The sequence below is a fragment of the Homalodisca vitripennis genome, chromosome 6 (assembly GCF_021130785.1).
Source record: "Homalodisca vitripennis isolate AUS2020 chromosome 6, UT_GWSS_2.1, whole genome shotgun sequence".
In the NCBI taxonomy this organism is placed as follows: Eukaryota; Metazoa; Arthropoda; class Insecta; order Hemiptera; family Cicadellidae; genus Homalodisca; species Homalodisca vitripennis.
This window is the reverse complement of record NC_060212.1, coordinates 143,446,306-143,464,330: the sequence shown is the minus strand read 5'-3', so window position 1 is coordinate 143,464,330 and position 18,025 is coordinate 143,446,306. Positions and strand designations below refer to the sequence as shown.

Genomic DNA, 18,025 nt, shown 5'->3' with positions numbered 1-18,025 from the left:
CCAGTTGTCAATGTAATTAACTCTGAAAGGAAGGTTTTCAAGGTGCTGTTTTTCTTATCCATTAGTATTAATCCTTGAGTTTCAGCCCTATTAAATTCAAATCTATTTACAAATGGCTTTATTCTGTGATTATTTCGTTACCATCAAAATTACCCATTAGACCAATGCAAAATTGTATAGTTTTATTTATACCTTTAATTTTGACTTTTTGGTCTCTAAAATCATTACAGCTCTTCCTTGAATCAAGAGAAACCTATGTACAAGTTCTAGTCTCTAGGACCTGTATATTAAGAATTATTGCATGAACAGACAGAAAATTCCACAATGTTAAGAAAGCTCTCTTTAAATAAGTAACAGAGTCTGGTGTGACTAAATATATGAGGCAGGAAGTTGCACGTATTTCTTCAGCATAAGCAACACATTAATTGTTTCAGAGCCAAGAAACACAAAAGGCATTCCTCCTCCAGTAGCAGTTCCTCTTCCTCTGGTAGTTCCAGCTCTTCTTCTTCATCCTCATCCTCAGACTCCAGTTCTGCTTCATCCAATGATTCTCATCGCAAGAAGAAGCACAAGAGGTCAGTCAGTTATTTCATGGACGTTTTTTTAAAGGATATTCTTTATTTAGCATGCTATAATATGTATCTTTTACTGTTGTACAGTACTTTCTAATAACTGAGGAAGGAATATCTTTACTCGTTTTAACTCAAAAGAATTAAATTTAATAAATTTGAATACCGAGCAATCATGTAAATAAACATTTAATTTTATAAATTCTGTTGTGTAATATTTTATCATTAATTATATATTAATTAATTAAAATCAGAAACACTTAAATAATAATTAAATTTTATTTGTGTGACATGTTTTGTTTTTATCAATTACACAACTGAAATCAAACTATTTTATGTTAATTATGTGTTATGTCTTTTTCGTAATTCGGAATTCCCATGTGGTTGCCTTGCTGCTTAAAATCTGCTATGGATCTTTGCTTTACACATCCATGATGTTTAGTTGGGGTTAGTTTTGTTATCTCACGTCAAAACATTTCTGATCAATGTTGTGGTGGGCTATGACCTTATTTAAGTTTACTTTATGTCAGGCTCGTCTTTATTTCAAATCATCATGGCAAGCTGAGTCTACTCACATTTGTGTGAGATAATATCAATGTTAGACCATGGCTTTACGATATGTCCTTTCTTTATCTTTTATATTTTGTAGGGTTGAATTTTACTTATTGTTGTACTGGACTATGCATAATGTTAGAAAAGTACAGGCCATTATTATAGTAGTTATAATCATTGTCAAACGTCATCTCTTATTTGTCAATGTCTTATTGGACACTGTACACAAGTATATAAGTGTATTTAACAGAAGTGTTATACTGATCTGAATGTCAGTTCTTACTGGTTTGTATTTATTTACTAAACCAATTTCTCTATGTTGTACAGCAGGAAGAGTGAGCCCAAAGAGAAGTCCCTGTCTCCTCTCAGCAAACGCATGGCCATCATGGACACATCAGCTGCTGAGACTGATGGTACGTACAACTGGGTTTAATTTAATGGTGATGTTGTTACAAAGATGTTTATATATAAAATGAATGTCTGTTTAGGTTAAAGAGCATTTGGCTAAGAACTAAAACAATCCAGAGTGAATAACTGTTTTTTTCCAGAAGAAGAATCTGAGGATATCTCAACTGCTCTTAAATATAAAAGGTCCTCTGAGCAATTTCCAGATTGGCAGGATTTTTAAAATGAGTATAATATTGGGGTCACTTCCCATTGAGATCTTACGAACAGCCGCCTATATGGGTTATACTCAGTAGTGTGTAGGTGCAACAAAGTTTCCGGTTCGGCATGGCCCGTTCTTGAGCAGAACTGTTATTTAAATTCAAACTCATATTTTATGAAATATATTTCAATGGGAAATTATTGCAATTGTTTTATATTTTATTGTATAAATATAAACAAATTGTTCCACAATTTTATTAGATTTTCACATTTGTTCTTATTTCTTTATTATTAATATTTGAAAAATCAATTATGTAACAACAAATTAATAGAAATGGAAGTTTAGCAGGAAAACATACTTTATTCTTTAATGGTCTTGATAGTGACTCACAAATGGGTCATTTGATCTTGATTGAAAATAGGTTCTCAATAATAATTTTAAGATAAAATACGAAAATATAACAGAATTCTTTGTTTACAGGTGCACGAGGATCACACTACAACCCTCCTGCAATGCCGTATTCGTTTTCTTGTAAGTGTTTTTTTCACACAAATTGTCTGTTGCCTTCGTAGTTAAAGAAAAAAAACCTGGATTCGGCATGTATTTTTAGAAATCCTGAAATAACTCCATACGGTGGAGAAACCCTACATAAAAAGTAGTTGAAGGGGTTAAATGTTAGAGGCTGTAGTTTTCTGAAGTAATTTAACTTTTCACAAAAATATTAAAAATATATTTTTTTGTCTCAATTTATTGAAGAATTCAATTGTCCTTTTAACTTCTACCCAAGCCAACCATTGCTGATTTAAGTGGAGTTCTTCCACTGGTATTTTATACCAATTTCTTACGAAAATGCACTAGACTGCAAAATGTCAGGAGCATGGATTAAATTAAAAGTATGCCACCAGGTCCCCTGTGACTGTGTTGGTGTGGTGTGATATTCACAGCTGAAGCAGTGTTGTAGAAATTTTGCCAATATTTCCTGTCAAGATATCCCAAACTATTCCAATGTACGACATCATGGAACTCAGAGTATAGGTGAGAATTCTTCTTTTAGCAGATCCGACAAAATATATTAGCTATGTACTATTCAAGAGCCATCACCCTTCTGCTGCTAGTAGCTGCTTCTTGTGATTACTCTTGAAACACCTATTGGACTTGCTGTCATTACACACAACTTGAAACTTCACTACAGATCAATTTGTTCGTGAGCACGTGTCTGAACATGTAGGAGAACTTGTTGCATTGCAGCAGCTGAACAGTAATGATTTACTGCACCGTGCTTCATTCAGTCAAGATTGAGAACCTTTACTATGAACTTGATTTTAGGGTTTCAGGTTATTTTTCCATCATCATCAATACTTTCAAACAACAAACTAATATTGTCTTACTATTATTTTGTATTTGGGACAAGGAAGAAAAAATCTGTGCACTGGCCCAATGTCCAAGCAGCAGCAAAGACAAAGTACTTGGGACTGACAATAGATTAAGACCTCAAATAGACATCTCACATTGACATCTTGTGTAGGAAATTGCGTACTAGCTTGTAAATAATAAAAGCAGTCAGTGACATAGTATCAGCCAAAACAGCTCACTATGCCTTATTTGAATCTAACCTGCGCTATGGTCTTCTCATCTGGGGTGGTTCTACCACAAGAAATCTGCGCATACTGGTGGCTCAGAAAAAAAAGCCAGTAAGAGCACTTGCTACTGCAGAGAGAAAGTTGTACAGCTTTCACATAGGTAATATATTAACATCAATGGAGATACTTGGTCTATTACCACGTTGCTTGCTTCCACTTACAAGAGATTTACAGCATTTTATTGGTTTTCTGTTGTACTCTCCAAGGAATAAAGATTTCTTTCTTTCTTTCTTTTATATTTGACACGACAAGTTAGTCGTGTCAAATAATTCTATTCTAGCTAATAGAAACTTTTGATTTCACTCACAGAAACAGTAGAGTAGAAAGTAGAAAGAAAAAATACTTGTTTTAACACAATTAATGGAACAATCTCATTCCTCAAACTTCATTCAAAATATATTTGGTGGTTTCCTAAATTATCTCCCATTTTTAGTTCTTTTATAATATGTGTAAAACTTAGTTTAAATTTAAGTTCATAATTCTTTAAAAAATAATATAAAGAAATCTCTATAAACATTTCTGCTAATCGTAAAGTCTCATTCTTATGTAAAAATGGAATATTAATAACTACGTATTGTTCGTGTTCAATACCATTTATGAGTCGTAATTCATATGTTATCTCCTGACTTTTTGTCTCCGCATTTTAATACCTTAATAACGTTGTAATATTTACGACATTAATGATTTTTCTTTTCTGCCATCAAACATTGATATGTATAAATTGTTTCCTGCCTGAATTGTGGTATTAAATTTTAAATTGTGTGAGCCTGTTTGTTAGCATTTTTTTAAACCTATCACATACGTTTCAGCCACATGATGTTATTAGTAAAATCTTTCTGCTTGTACTATTACCGTTGTGCTGGATTATGTGTTCTGAAGTCAGTAAAATTTTTTAGTCTTTATATTTGGAATTTTTTCTGAAAACTGAAAAGTACCTGGAACAATGCTTGATTTAGTTCTTTTTTATTTCAGTAACCTCCCTGTTATATCAACTGATGAATGTTTATTCTATTAAAATTGTATTGTAAAATTATAAGTATTGATTGAAAATATACAACTGAAATTTGTTTGTGGGATGTGTATATAAATATTTTAAAGTATAAAATTAAATATAAATCATTGCACACTAAGTTATAAAAAAAATACACAAACTACCATCAATGTTACAAGGTGTTATTAAAACAATACATTATGATGAGTTGTCTTTCCTCCCACATTTTGCTATTTAAATCTTATATTACATAAGTTGGATTCAGTATCTCTATTCATAATTAAATCAACAATAATTAACTGTGGTATAATAAATAATGTAATTAACTATTTCTGTATTAACTACCACCACTAGTGCAAGATCGTCACCATTCTGTACAACTTCAGCATCTTCTGGAAGTTGTACTTCCAGGATTCCATCATAAAGGAGATTCCTCAGCCCTGGAACCTACTGGAAACCACATGTCATTACCACCTCCAATTCCAAATCCTCCGTCCTTGTCCACCTGTTCTTCAGGTAGTTGTTACTTTGCGTAGTGTTTAGCTTGGCAAGCAAACTGACTATGATTACAGCTACTTTGTAATTACTTTTAGTGTAGATTAGCAAGCCTATCCGACATACATTGGTAATTAAAGATTGTCTGATTCTAATTACAGAAATTATTCGATCTTTGAGTGGTGTCAACAGTACCATAATATCATCACTCTTACTTGATTTCCACATTTATGATTGAATTGTTATAAAATAGTATTTACATTGGTGGATCAGTTTTAGGTTCCGTCTGCTCTCTGGTGGACCAAGTATAACAAAAGTCAGCTCCTAAATCTGACTCCTAAAATTGTTATTCATTTGTGAAGTGCCTGATGATGGAATCATTGATTCTAAAAAGGTCTTGCTATAAAGAAATAAATATTGGAAAAGTGGTATTTATTTACCAATGATAGTAAATTTTTTTTCCATTGCTCCAAGATCCTTCATTCAAGCTTTATTGACTTGCATTTTTAATAAATCAAAGTGGAAAATTATTGGTAAAGTTGAAACCTTAAAATATATTTAACTGGCAATTCACAAAATCGGACCTTAATTTAAATTGACTATAGTTGATACCATTTTTTAAAACATTAGTAAGTATTTATTTAAAAATGGAATCAAGTACAAATCTAGTCCAGTCAAAATGCAGATCCGATATTCACATGCATAAAAAGACTAATTGGTGAGCAGAAACCAATAAGTCACATAGTAATTCTTCAGTGTCATGTCTGATGCTGTAAACAATTCTGTCACAACAGATTTGGCACATAATGCACAATATTTAGTTTTAGACTAGGGTTACAGGTGGTTTGATCATTATTTTAGTTTTATTCAGTATCATTAAGCAGTTTAAGTCCTTATTGGAATCTAGTACAGTTAGTTGAAGCATATGTGTAATCTCAACTTTGTGTAACTAAAAATATTTATCAAAAGGTTATATACTGTATGAGTTGCAATTCTCCAATGATTTTTGGTATGGCAGCTGTTGCAGCTGAACAAACAACATCTGTGGCTTCTGCGTATCCTGCATCGGCCAAGTCCGACAAGGAGTCTGAGTATGAGCAGAGGGTGTGCAAGTTCCTGGAGCAAACCAAGGGGGACTCCGACTATGAGGAGAAAGTCCGCAAGTTCCTAGATGAAACTGCCAAATGGTAAGTAGTATTTTATAATGTTCCTTCTCAGAGATAGAATGTTTTCAGAACTTTTGCAGCAAATGTGAATAACAAGAAATTTGAGATCAGCTTGATACTTTCTTAGCCTTTTAACCGCCATGCCAGAAATGTACTGTACAACTATTTTTTGAAATAAACACCACGCCCTAGTATACTCATTTCCATATTATCAGCTGTTTTATTTTTTGTTGTATCAGCTGTTAATTTGCGTTACTTGGTATTCTATCATTTTAGAAATGTCTAGAAGATAGCTGTCCAATTTGTGGTGCAATCTTGTGGACATTACTCAAACTACTTGGACACCACATGCTTTGTATCGTACAAGAGTTCGGAAATTGTTACGTTGATATTTTACAAGGTGTTTTCCGATGTTTATTCGTACATAGTTGTGTGATAGTTGTTATATATTGTAATTATTTGACAAATTGACATTATAAATTTGCAAACATTGTTAATTGTTTACTCAATTTATTAATCTTTAAATAACGTGTTTAATGTGTTATGTAAAAAACTCCAAAACATGGAAAAATACTCTGTGCGGGGGGGGGGGGGTCTTAGTATGTAACTAAAACCCGGTGATCGGGCGAATCCAGGAATGCAGCAGTTAAAAAGTTAAGATGTGTTCAATACTTTTGTTTAAGTATGTTGAGTGATAATTTTTTCCACTTTTGTGACAGTTGATTTGTCCATGACATGAACCACCACCACATTCCCTGTTTCCCTTTCCTTATTTCGTAAACAAGGTTTACAGGCATTGCATTTTATGCCTTTCTTTGAATAAATTAAGTTTTTTTTATATGTAGTGGTTCTGAACATTGAAATCAAATTGTTTCATTGACTGCTGAATCGTCTTACTTTTAAATTGGAAACCAAATATTTATTTTATCCTTTATGTTTTAGGAAGAAAGAACGTAAAGCAATGGAAGAGAAAGCTAAAAAGAAGCGCAAGAAGAAGGAGAAGAAAGCTCGTAGTAAGAGTAAGTGGATATGAATGTTTTCTTTTAAGGCTATGTAGTTTGCGATTCATTAAAGAATGACAGTTTTCAGTGTTATTTTTAAATAACTTTTTTGTTTTGATTTACAGAAAATGAAACCAGTTTGGGAAATATTGTACTTAAAACATTAACCACAACTGTGATAGTAAAAAGCGGCCAAGAGAAAGAGAAAGACATATGTGGTTAAAGAGAATTTACCATTATGACAAAGGTTGTGGAAAGAAGAAATAAATTGGGGGGTGGGGGGGGGGGGGGGTGGGGGGGGGGGGGGGTGGGGGGGGGGGGGGGTGGGGGGGGGGGGGGGTGGGGGGGGGGGGGGGTGGGGGGGGGGGGAAAAAGGATGGGTAGTCGTTTACGTAGATTGAAAACTACGAGGCCAAAAGTTAAATGATGGGAAACCTTTTTCAGGACGTGGTAGGCTTACTGATGCAATTATTGACAGTATACAAACATATTATGCTAAAGCAATCCGAGACAACCTTGAAAATGTTGATGAAATGAGAAAGGCGGTGTGGGCGATATATTTTTCATCTTGCTTTCGAATGAAAACTCTCCCCAGCACGAACTTTGCCCAAAAGGGTGAATCGTCATTGTGCAAATTACCAAAAGTGCCTGTTTTCAGGTGATGAATAATACCCATAAAAATGCAGTGCCTGAGCCTATTATGCTGGAAATAAAACATATTTTTTTAAGGAAGTTGGAGTGTTAGATGCCATAATTGCATGTAACTGTGGTGCTGTGGGTAAGGTGCAAGTTATTCAGAAAGTATGTGGTAATGCTGGAGAAAATTGTGTAGTCGGCCTAAAACAAAATTGATCAAAATAGGGTTTTAAAATGCCAACAAAGCAGCCTAGAATGCTTTAAAAATAAAAGAAACTAAAACGAAATGCCAAAAGAAAAAGGGAAGATATGGAAGAAGAAAAAACTGTTGTGTATGGTGCTGGACTCTTTTAGTGTGACAAAAGGACAAGTTTGCAGTTTTTGGCACCTACCGGAAAATCACTTTTTCCTGACACTCAGGTACACTTTTTTCATTAACCTCTTTGGTTATCAGCCTGATTTTTTTTTTTTTATGTTATGTATATATGTGTGTCCTACAATGTTAACTATAACTAAATTGTTAAAACTGTCAGAAAAAAAATTAAAAATAAATATTTATAAGCAAAAAATTGAAAATTTTAGTGGTTTTTTTATTTTTAAGTAATTTTTTTTGTTTTAACGTTATATTTACTTATGGATAAGTAAACATTATTCAGAAAGATACAAATAAGCAATGTACAAAGTTTTACATGTGTACACCAAGTAGTTCTTGTTCTAAGGGTACCTAAACATTACATTTTTAACATGCGCAGTATTAGGGACTACAAGGTCCCCTTAAGAAACCAACTGAAATTCTAGTGTACTAAAAAAACCGAGTATGTCAAACATATTTTTCAACGAACCGAACTATTAAACCTGTTCGATGCCTTACTTCGACAACTGAATAATACTTAAATATATAAAACCTGTTTTGTATGGCACTCTGCACTTTACCGCTTAATGCGTGTCACTAGTTTAGTGCTGATGTCCGGAACGGTCAGCCAATTATAAATTGGCCAATACATTGTTACATGTTATTTTGGGGGGAGAGGGCTTGCTGTGGCACAGGAGTAGAATTTTAACCAAGATAAACTCCACTACACTAGTGGAGGCAACCCTCAGATGAAGGTAGCGAACATATGTTGACAATTCACAATTTCAGGCCACAGTTGGTTTTGTTTTGAAATGTTTGTTAAATTTAGGTTGTTAAAACTGTAACGTACAAGATTCTTCTTGTTTCAGTAATTTTTTAAACCCTTATTGTGTACGATTTTTACATATTGAAATTTGATATGTAGCCTACACTTCGAATTGGTCTATAAAAACAACTGAATAACATGTGTAGGCCACTTATTAAAGTCTCCCCTTACCAAAATTTATTGTGTAAAAACAACATATGGTAAATATTAAGATCAGTGACTACCGCTCCGAACACCGTAATTTTTTAAATACTAACACAGGTTAACGTAATTTCACCGAAAAAAATTGCCCCGATCGTCGCTTACTTATAAACTTATAAAAACCCGTTTTTCGGCAGTACAATGTTGGCAATACAAAACACATAAATAACAAGATTTTCGACTATCAAACTAAAAACAATGGCCGACCATGGTCGTTTTGATGAGTTGATAGTAGTCACGTGACAAACAGGAAAGTTTCCGATTGGCCAGGCGGATCACGTGACCGATAGGACGGCTTCGATTGACCGCCAGACGTCAACAAACAAACCCACATGGACAAGGAATGATTAGTGAAGTTGAATTAGTTGTTAACGAGTTGAGACGAGCTTCGGCAGCACCCTCGGAGCTGCCCCGCACTGATGTCAAGGAGAGAAAAACATCCCTCAAGATAGTACCTATCAGTAAAATATCAAATTCTAGAGGGGCTGATCAAAAATATAAATTGAATTGTAATGGAAAGGCAATTATGTACCGTGTAAATCCCAGGAGAAAGGGTTCACGCTTTCCTCGAGGCAGTGCCTGCGTTGTACTCCCCAAAATAACATTAAGGTTTAAGAAAAAAAATTTTTTAAGTTTTAATTGTTTTAATTTAAATTTTTTTTTAATTTTATTTTTTTCAATTTTTTTGGGCGGGGTAAACGGCCCCGGCGACAATCAGGACTATTTTTTTTCTATGAAATTACGTAACCTGTGTTAGTATGCAAAAAGTTACGGCGATCGGAGAGTGGTAGTCGCTGATCTTAAGATTTACCCAACATACCATTATGGAACCGTTTTCGGTAAGAAAAAGATATCATTGTGAAAATGATTTTGGCAAAACGGTATCAATTTACAATAACGTGACCATGGAAAGGTATGTTCATTTTTTTTTTTTCCTGAAAACTACAATTTTTCCTGAAACAATAGTGAAGAAACAATTTGTCAGCAACGAAAATCAAAGGAGTTACGATTTTTTTTAATCCTCTGAAAACTCCGTTTTTGACAGTACCTCTGGCAACGCTATCCATATTTGACATTTTGGTATTACTCTGCGGCACTCTCAAATAAAGAAGGGACGCCATTTTGAACTATTTTGTTCCTCCGTGTCTATTCTTAACCTCCTAGTTCAGTAGTGGTAATGGCACACCTTTGTGTTGGATGTTCATTAAGGTAAGTGATAAGTTACTGAAATTATGCTGACTAGTACGTTAATCCTGTCAACGATGCCTGCCCGCTGCTGCGCACTGCTTGCTCTTTTAGAAAAAAAATTAACTCGAGCTTGCAAAAGTCGAATCCCAAATCACGTGATGCCCCTGCTCCTTAACGCAATAATGCCCGAAAGGCATCGATATAATACAATAATAAACTTTCCCCCCAGTTTATATGCACCTGTGATAATAATACTTGGCTATAAATGCCCAACCCATGAAAAAAAGTCCATTTTCCATGGTCACGCTATTGTAAATAAATACCGGCAAAACACTAACGATATAGCCTACATTGTGAAAACAGTCTTTACAAGTGTTAAAAATTTAATACAGCCTGTCAGACTAGCCTACATTTGATTTTTAAATGCAAAAAGTTTTTTATATTTTCATAAACACTCATTAGCCTATATTCATGTTCAAGGTGTAAGTTTATAAAGAAATAAGAAAAATATTGATTTGTCAGTAATCAGACTGTTTCATAGAGCATCTTTGAATCCATTCATAATTAGGCTATCCAACTACTATTCGAAATGAATATCTTGAAAATCAAATGATAAAAATACTATAATAGAGATCATAATAGTTCTACTGTACCAACTAATGACCAATTAGGTACATAATTGCTTTTAACAACCATAGAGTACTCTCAACAAAGCTTCACAAATTTTCATGCCTACAAGAAAATTGCACGCGAACATGTAAACTATACATAATCAACGAATGTTAGGCAATATCTATGTCATGTTAGGCAAGTTAATAATCATAAATCTATCATGATTAAAATGTTGTATACGCCAAATTACCTTAAAACAGAAGTAAAGTACCAAAACGCCGAGTTTACATTTCTAGATATTAATTTCACAAGTCATATAAAACAAACGCCATTTTCTTTGATCTTTCTAGAAGAACAAGATCGCCACATAGAAAAAAAATCATCAAATAAGGATAGAGAAAGGTTAAAGTACAATCGGTATTGCCACCACCATTGCCAGTGTAATCTTTTCTCAAAGATTTTACGTAACGAATTATGCACTAGTTTCAGTTACTTTCTTTAATAAAACATGTTACCAAAACACAAAAATAATGAACTTTCGGTGAGTATAGAACATAGATTATCTCTACTTTCTAATTTATTGATGAAAGTAAATTCTGGTCAGTATTTCATCTCAATCAAGTGATAAAGTGAGAGCACATTAACATTCAAATTAAAACATCGGCTGTATAGTTGGATGATATTTTGGGTAGGGAAAATTTGTAACTAGCATTATTGCTCCAGAACCTTCATTTTAGAGTTTTACTAAACTGAAGGCTATAATTACTTTAATAGTCTGAACAGTTTTACTTTATTATTTCTAGAGTTATTTTTTACAAAATTAAAGTTAATTTCATATTTTATTTTTGTTTATAAATTGTATATAAAATTTTAAAGTTTCCAAGTTGTTTAGTTTCTTGGGAGACAAGTTTGTATTATTTGGTAAACTTACCTAGTAAACCTATTTTATATACAACAGCTTTGACTTACCCTCTCTATTCTGATGATTGTCTACTGTTATCTTCAGGAGTATTCAGACTGGTGTATTTTTTATACATTAACGTTTATTTTATTATTTTTTTCTAGCATGGAAAAGAGATATTATGGAGGATGGAGTTTTTAATCTAGATTAGGCCAGAATTATAACACTACACCAATTTATTTTTCCATAAAATGAGCTAGCCCATTCATAATTGTCAATTCTGATCGTAGAGTCAATTAAAGCCATATATCTATATTCGGAAACAGTATAGATGTCAGGAGAAAGCACCTCTACCATGATTGTTAGCTAATAAAGTTATTTGTGGCAGAGAGAGTATTTTGGTAGATAATAGAAAATATCGAGCAGACTTTTGTGAATTTTATTACAATTATTTAGTAGGTTTCTAACTTTTTACATCTCAGTTAATTTATCAATAGTGTTTTTACTCAGTTGTATCTGGGGGTTAAATGTATGGATCACCATATGATAACGTTGAACAGGTTTTTCTCATTTTCGAAAAGTCTAAGGCCAACATAGAGCTTAAGCCAGCATAGAAAGCAGCCTATGTTATGAGATACATTTAAGAACTAATAAAACAGACTGCTAAAAGTTTTTCAAACCCAAAATAGTTTGCTAGTTAAATTTTAGAAAATATCAAACAAGGTTTACTTCCTATAACAGTAAGTTTAGAATTTTAAATTCAGCAAAATTCTGTAACAAACTAAAAGGCTTAATTCATCCAATGGCTTAGTCAGTTCTGTATATAAATTGAGATGGGTAGAGCTATCCATATTTTTAGAAAAGAACAATGAAAATAGTATTTCTCTAAACAACATGGTTATAAAATTATAACACACTTTTTGATTACTACTGTATCTGCTGCTATAGGATCGATTGATAAACTTGAGTGCGTATTTTAGTATATAAGCTTAAAGTAGCTCTAAGATGGTAACAAATAATTGTAAGATTATCACCATATTTAGAAATGGCTGGAATACACGTAAAACATATTAAAAAGTCAATTGATCTATATAATAGCAGTATATAATTAGCAGTGTGTAAAAATGAACGTGTTGTCATCAACAACCTGAGGACCACGGTGGAGGGGCTTGAGGCCGAGCTGCGGAATCTGAGGGAGACAGGGTGCGGCCAGTGTGGAGGGCAGAATGGTGTATCCCAGGAAAGCCGAAACAAAAATAAAAACTATAAACGAATACACCAAATATGACTGCTACAAAACCAGCTCGAAGGAAGCAGGCCTAGCCACCTGTTTTTAAACCAAAAGCATCACTGCTTTTCCGTAAGGTCTGGATCAACGGTGACAGCAATGGAAGTGATATTGCTGACCTCGTTCGAGGCATGGTGACCGGAGGTAAAACAGTAGAAGGAGCCCGTAGGTCGGGAGCAAAGCTGCAGGCCGTGAATTCTGACGTTACCCCTCCAACTGGCAATTGCTATGTTCTCATAGCGGGAACCAACGATCTTGCAGCTCTACTGCTGAACAATATTTATAGACATCTGGAGCTCTGCATCACTGCCAAGCTGACAACTGCTAAGGTGATTGTCTCAACTCTGCCCCACCAACACGACCTGTCAACTAATTATCCAATAAATAAGGAGACGGCACTAGTCAACGCTTATATTGATAAGAACTGTGCGCTAGGCATAGTGGGCAGGAATTCATCAATTAAAAATGGAGAGGTGATTCAATATGCGGACGATACGACTCTCTGCATCAGATCAAATACGAAACAAGATCTTGAGGTCAAAGCCTGTATTGAACTAAACGCACTTTTAAAAGATAAATCTGAAAACTACTAAGTCAAAACTGACGTAATCAAATTTTGTCTCCGTCAACAAGAAGACGAATACAGACTAATTGTGGTGGCGGATGACGCTATCCTAGATGAAGCCGAATCCACCAAGTTTCTGGGGATGTTCCTGGACCGGGGACTTACCTGGAGCGATCATGTTGACAGAGTTTGCCAACAAAGGTTGTCTCAGGCATGTATGTCCAGCAATATTTTACTCGTTGGATGGACTGAAAACAGCCTACTTTGGCATAGTACATCCACATTTTACCTACGGTTTGGGACTATGGGGCAGCTGTTTTAAATACAAATTTGGTAGAGTAATTAGAACACAAAAGAAAGCTGTTAGAATAATTTTAAAATTAAAACTTAGAGATTCGTGTAAAATTGCCTTTAGGAAGCTTGGATTTTTGACCTTGCCTAACCTCTATATTCTCGATGTCACCCGGTACTGCCGGTTCTAATGTGAACTGGTTCAGGACGTCCACCAGTACAAGACCAGAGGCAGGAAAAATTTAAGAACTGAATATTATAGAACGACTATGTTCGAACACTTGCCATCTCAAGTGGGTGTCTAGGTAATCAATTAGCTCCCTGGAGATCTCAGCGAATGAATGAACCCAAACAATTCAAATCTCGATGAAGACTTTTTGTTGTTGTTAAAGGCATTTTACTCCGTTGACGAGTTTACGATAAAGGTTAACGGATGGTACAAAAACATTGTAACGAGACAAATATTGAGAGTCTACTAAAATATTAGCTGCCTCATGGTTTTTACATGTTACTACATGATTTTTTCCTGAACGTTCTATGTGTTCAATGTCTTCATAATGGTTCTTCATTATTTTACCTATTGTAAATGGGTTTAATTTACGTTTTTCTGTATCTTGAATAATAATTTCAAAAGGCCCTTTGATTGTCAGATTTGTAATATCTCTTCATAAATGCTTTTTTAAAGTTTGGTAAAATTTTGTTATTGTCCTGATTCTCAAAAGGGCTACTAGCATCTATGTCTCTTTTTCGTTTATTTTCATTACTTTCTAAAGTAGAACTATCCATGTAATCATGATCGGGTACAATAATAGTGTGAACAGCTCTCTGTACCTCCATATTCTCCGTCTCAGCGGAGCTCAGGGCCGGACCCTCCGACATGTTGGGTCAGGCCCCATACACAGAAGGAAATGAAATCAGAAGTACACTAATAATACATAGTAATACAAATCACTGGGAAAACTATAGCAAAGAACACTAGTTACTTCACCAAAGTTCGACCGGGGTAATAACTGACCACTATAACCTAACCTCTCATTAAGCGTCCAACTGAAAACAAGACAAAATTCATAAATAAATCCAAATAAACTCACAGTTTATCTCTCATTATAAGTTTGACTGTGAAGTTAAAAGTTAAAGTAATGAATCACAATAATTAACACCAAAAACGAAACTAAATTATCAAGATTAGATCACTTGACATGTGAAGTAAACATGACAACAACAATGAAGAGTCGAAGTATATATCAAAATGTCAACTTATATTCTTTATAATCAAACATTTATGCAAAACAATAACTCTGATCTTGGAGTTATTTCAATTTATACAGATCTCTCAAAGAAGTACAAGGGAAAGGTTTGTTCGTTATTAGACAAAGAGTAAGAAGCTGTGCAAAAGTAAAATTTTGATACAAAAGTATCCCACTGACCTTGCCTCAGATTTTAGAGAAGAACTTGTTTATTTTAAGGCATTTGTATAGCCACTTAAAATAAACGTAAAATAGCATTAGTTGTCTCCTGAATTCTTGAAACTCATTAAGCAACAACAACTGACATCAACTGGAATGCATTAACTTGTGTAGCGGTGGTGGTGGCAGGGAAGACTGGCGCATCAAGATCAGGAATCCTACAAAACGGCTTCTGCAGGCGCCCGACATAGCCCGCTCACTACATACAATATCTGTCATGAACCAGTGCACAACATATGACTGTTCTTGGCATTGAAAATCATCATAAAAACATAAACGTCAATAGGAGGAGACCGGAAGGGACAAAATACTTTGCACTGGGAACGACTGACCTGCTGTAGATATAGTAAAATTAGAATTGTGTGGGTTTTAGGCTTTACTATCTCGAGTCATTGACCTTCCTTCCTTTTATAGCGGGTCAACCTATATTTGTTTAACTGTTCTGTCTGTTTCCAAAAACATTGGTGGGTAACTAAATGATGTACATTTTAAAAACATTTTTAATTGCTAATAGGTGTTAAAATTTTTTTATCAACTGCTGGGCCGTATTTAGAAGTAAAAGAGGTGGGGGGTAATGTTGCGTTTTCAAAGTTACGTTGGTTGAGTTTTTTAAATTAAAACTTAAATTAAATGAAAATTTTGGGAAAGAAATATTGGGATTTAATTTTAATTAGATTGTGAGAAGTTAGGGTAAAAACGAATATGTAATCCTTTGGCAAGTTAGTTCTGGCAACTTTAAATTATTAGGAAGGCGGTTCTCTGCCTTGAATTGATCAGAACTTGTCTTGTACTGCAGTTACGTTAGATCTGGGAAGGCTATTGTTCTCCAGTTGGATACGGCTGGGCCAATGAGAGAACACCGCGGATGTCCATCAGAATTGGGGGGAAGGGGAACTATAAAAACCGCCAGCTCATAATTTTCGCCCTTCTTTTGGTTATTTTCGTGAATTAAGTTGATTACAGTGCGCCGTGTTTCTAAATTTTTTTCCGCGAGGGATTTTGAGGTAAGCACCAAATTTATTGTACGTTATATTGAAATAGTCTTCCAGATCTGATATTAAACTAATTTTGTTGTCTTTTTTATACGAGAAAATTAAATTTATAGAAACGAAATTAAATTTTAATTTTAGAAATTAAATTTAAGGGGTGCAAACCAACGATTTGTTTCAATTATCTAACTTGACCTGATGTCTTCTTGAGCATCATTGACCTGTCTGACTCTTCCTGAAACCCAAGCACACGATGAACAAGAGACACGTATGTAAGTTTTAATCGCATTTAAATCAACTCCAATTATTGTAATTCAAACGGAAACCGTAAACCACCAAAGCTTCATATACGTAGACGGATACTGACACAATAATGTTACGTTAGTTGTTAATGTTCTGTCCTACCCAATTTTCTTTGTTTTAGATACTTTTAACTTTCTGGCAGTTGGCCATAGATATCAGCATAAGAAAATAAATAAAATTTATGGATAAAGTAAATAGCCTAGACTATAAGTAGTCCTTCTCCGTGTTCAAATGGATATAATCTCACCCTTATAATTGAGAAATCACGGGTTGAAATCTCGGGGATGTCAAATCGTATGTAGACATGATGTGCAGTGTACTTCGAGTCTGGCATGGCCGAATGCTGAGGATTAAAAGAGAGTAAAAATATAAAAAGTCTCATTAAACAGAACACCCTGTTACGTGTATTAGATAAACATTTATTATAACTGACACTAAAATAAAGTGTATCTTTGGTATAAGTGGTTATTTTATGCGCAAATGGGATGTTCCATCAACATAAATGCAGTGTAATTTTCTTATACATCATAAAGAGCACATCCAATACTATATTGAAATACACACTCATACTTCACAGATAATAAGGGCATTGGAGCAACAGTAAAATCTCAAGGTCTTTAAATTTAATTTAGATAATAATTGCTTAAGCTTGCCTCCAGTCAAACAGCTAAACTATATGCCATCTTGAAGTCATCAGAACTCAGCAGTCAGTTCCAAGTAAACAAAATATAATTATGTTTTATCTCTCAAGCAACGATCCAAACTATTAATACTGCTAAATATCATGATCTGGCAAACGGACTTGCCTTCCATATAACAGAAGTGGCAACCAGCAAGCTCTACCTCGTGATTTTAGTAACTATATTAAAGTTGAAATACGCAGACTAATTCAGGAACAGAAAGCAACCAAGTAGTAAAGCCAGAGTGGTGTAGTGTTATTAAGTCAGTATACTGTACAAGGCCATTCATTTATAATGTAGAGCTCCCAATGCTAGATATAGTCACAATAAATAGATTAAGGTTATAATGCTGTAAAAGTAACACTATTCAAAATGGCGTGCTAATTGACCCCTATATACTTGTTATGTTGAGTTATTTCTACACCTTATCTTTACGAAGATGTTCAATTTAAGAAAATTTTAGAGATGAGCTATCTTAGAAGTGAAAACTAAAAATCCCTTTTCCTTTTTATTAGATATTCTCTAAGAAAATAATTGTATTATATTGAAAGAGCTAGTATAGAACCTTAAACAAATCAGGCGTGATGCTTAAATTCTAAATTATGAAAATGCAGCGTAGAGTAAATAATATGGAAAAACTATCTATAATCAGAATTATAAACTTAAAGAAATAGCCAAAGACGACCCAATTGCGTGAGAGGCAATT

At 34.2% G+C, this 18,025-nt stretch overlaps 1 protein-coding gene across 1 annotated transcript in view; it reads left to right on the top strand.

Annotated features, from left to right (window-relative positions):
- Positions 1-14,810, top strand: part of LOC124365582 (tetratricopeptide repeat protein 14 homolog) — a 36,906-nt gene extending 22,096 nt beyond the window's left edge. The window contains 10 exon segments of the mRNA XM_046821575.1: positions 435-575; positions 1,449-1,534; positions 2,209-2,259; positions 4,714-4,875; positions 5,882-6,041; positions 6,963-7,039; positions 7,147-7,239; positions 12,853-12,968; positions 13,103-13,498; positions 14,694-14,810. Of these exon segments, the coding sequence (XP_046677531.1) occupies positions 435-575; positions 1,449-1,534; positions 2,209-2,259; positions 4,714-4,875; positions 5,882-6,041; positions 6,963-7,039; positions 7,147-7,239; positions 12,853-12,968; positions 13,103-13,498; positions 14,694-14,810 (1,399 nt within the window).
- The last annotated feature ends 3,215 nt before the right edge of the window (positions 14,811-18,025 follow it).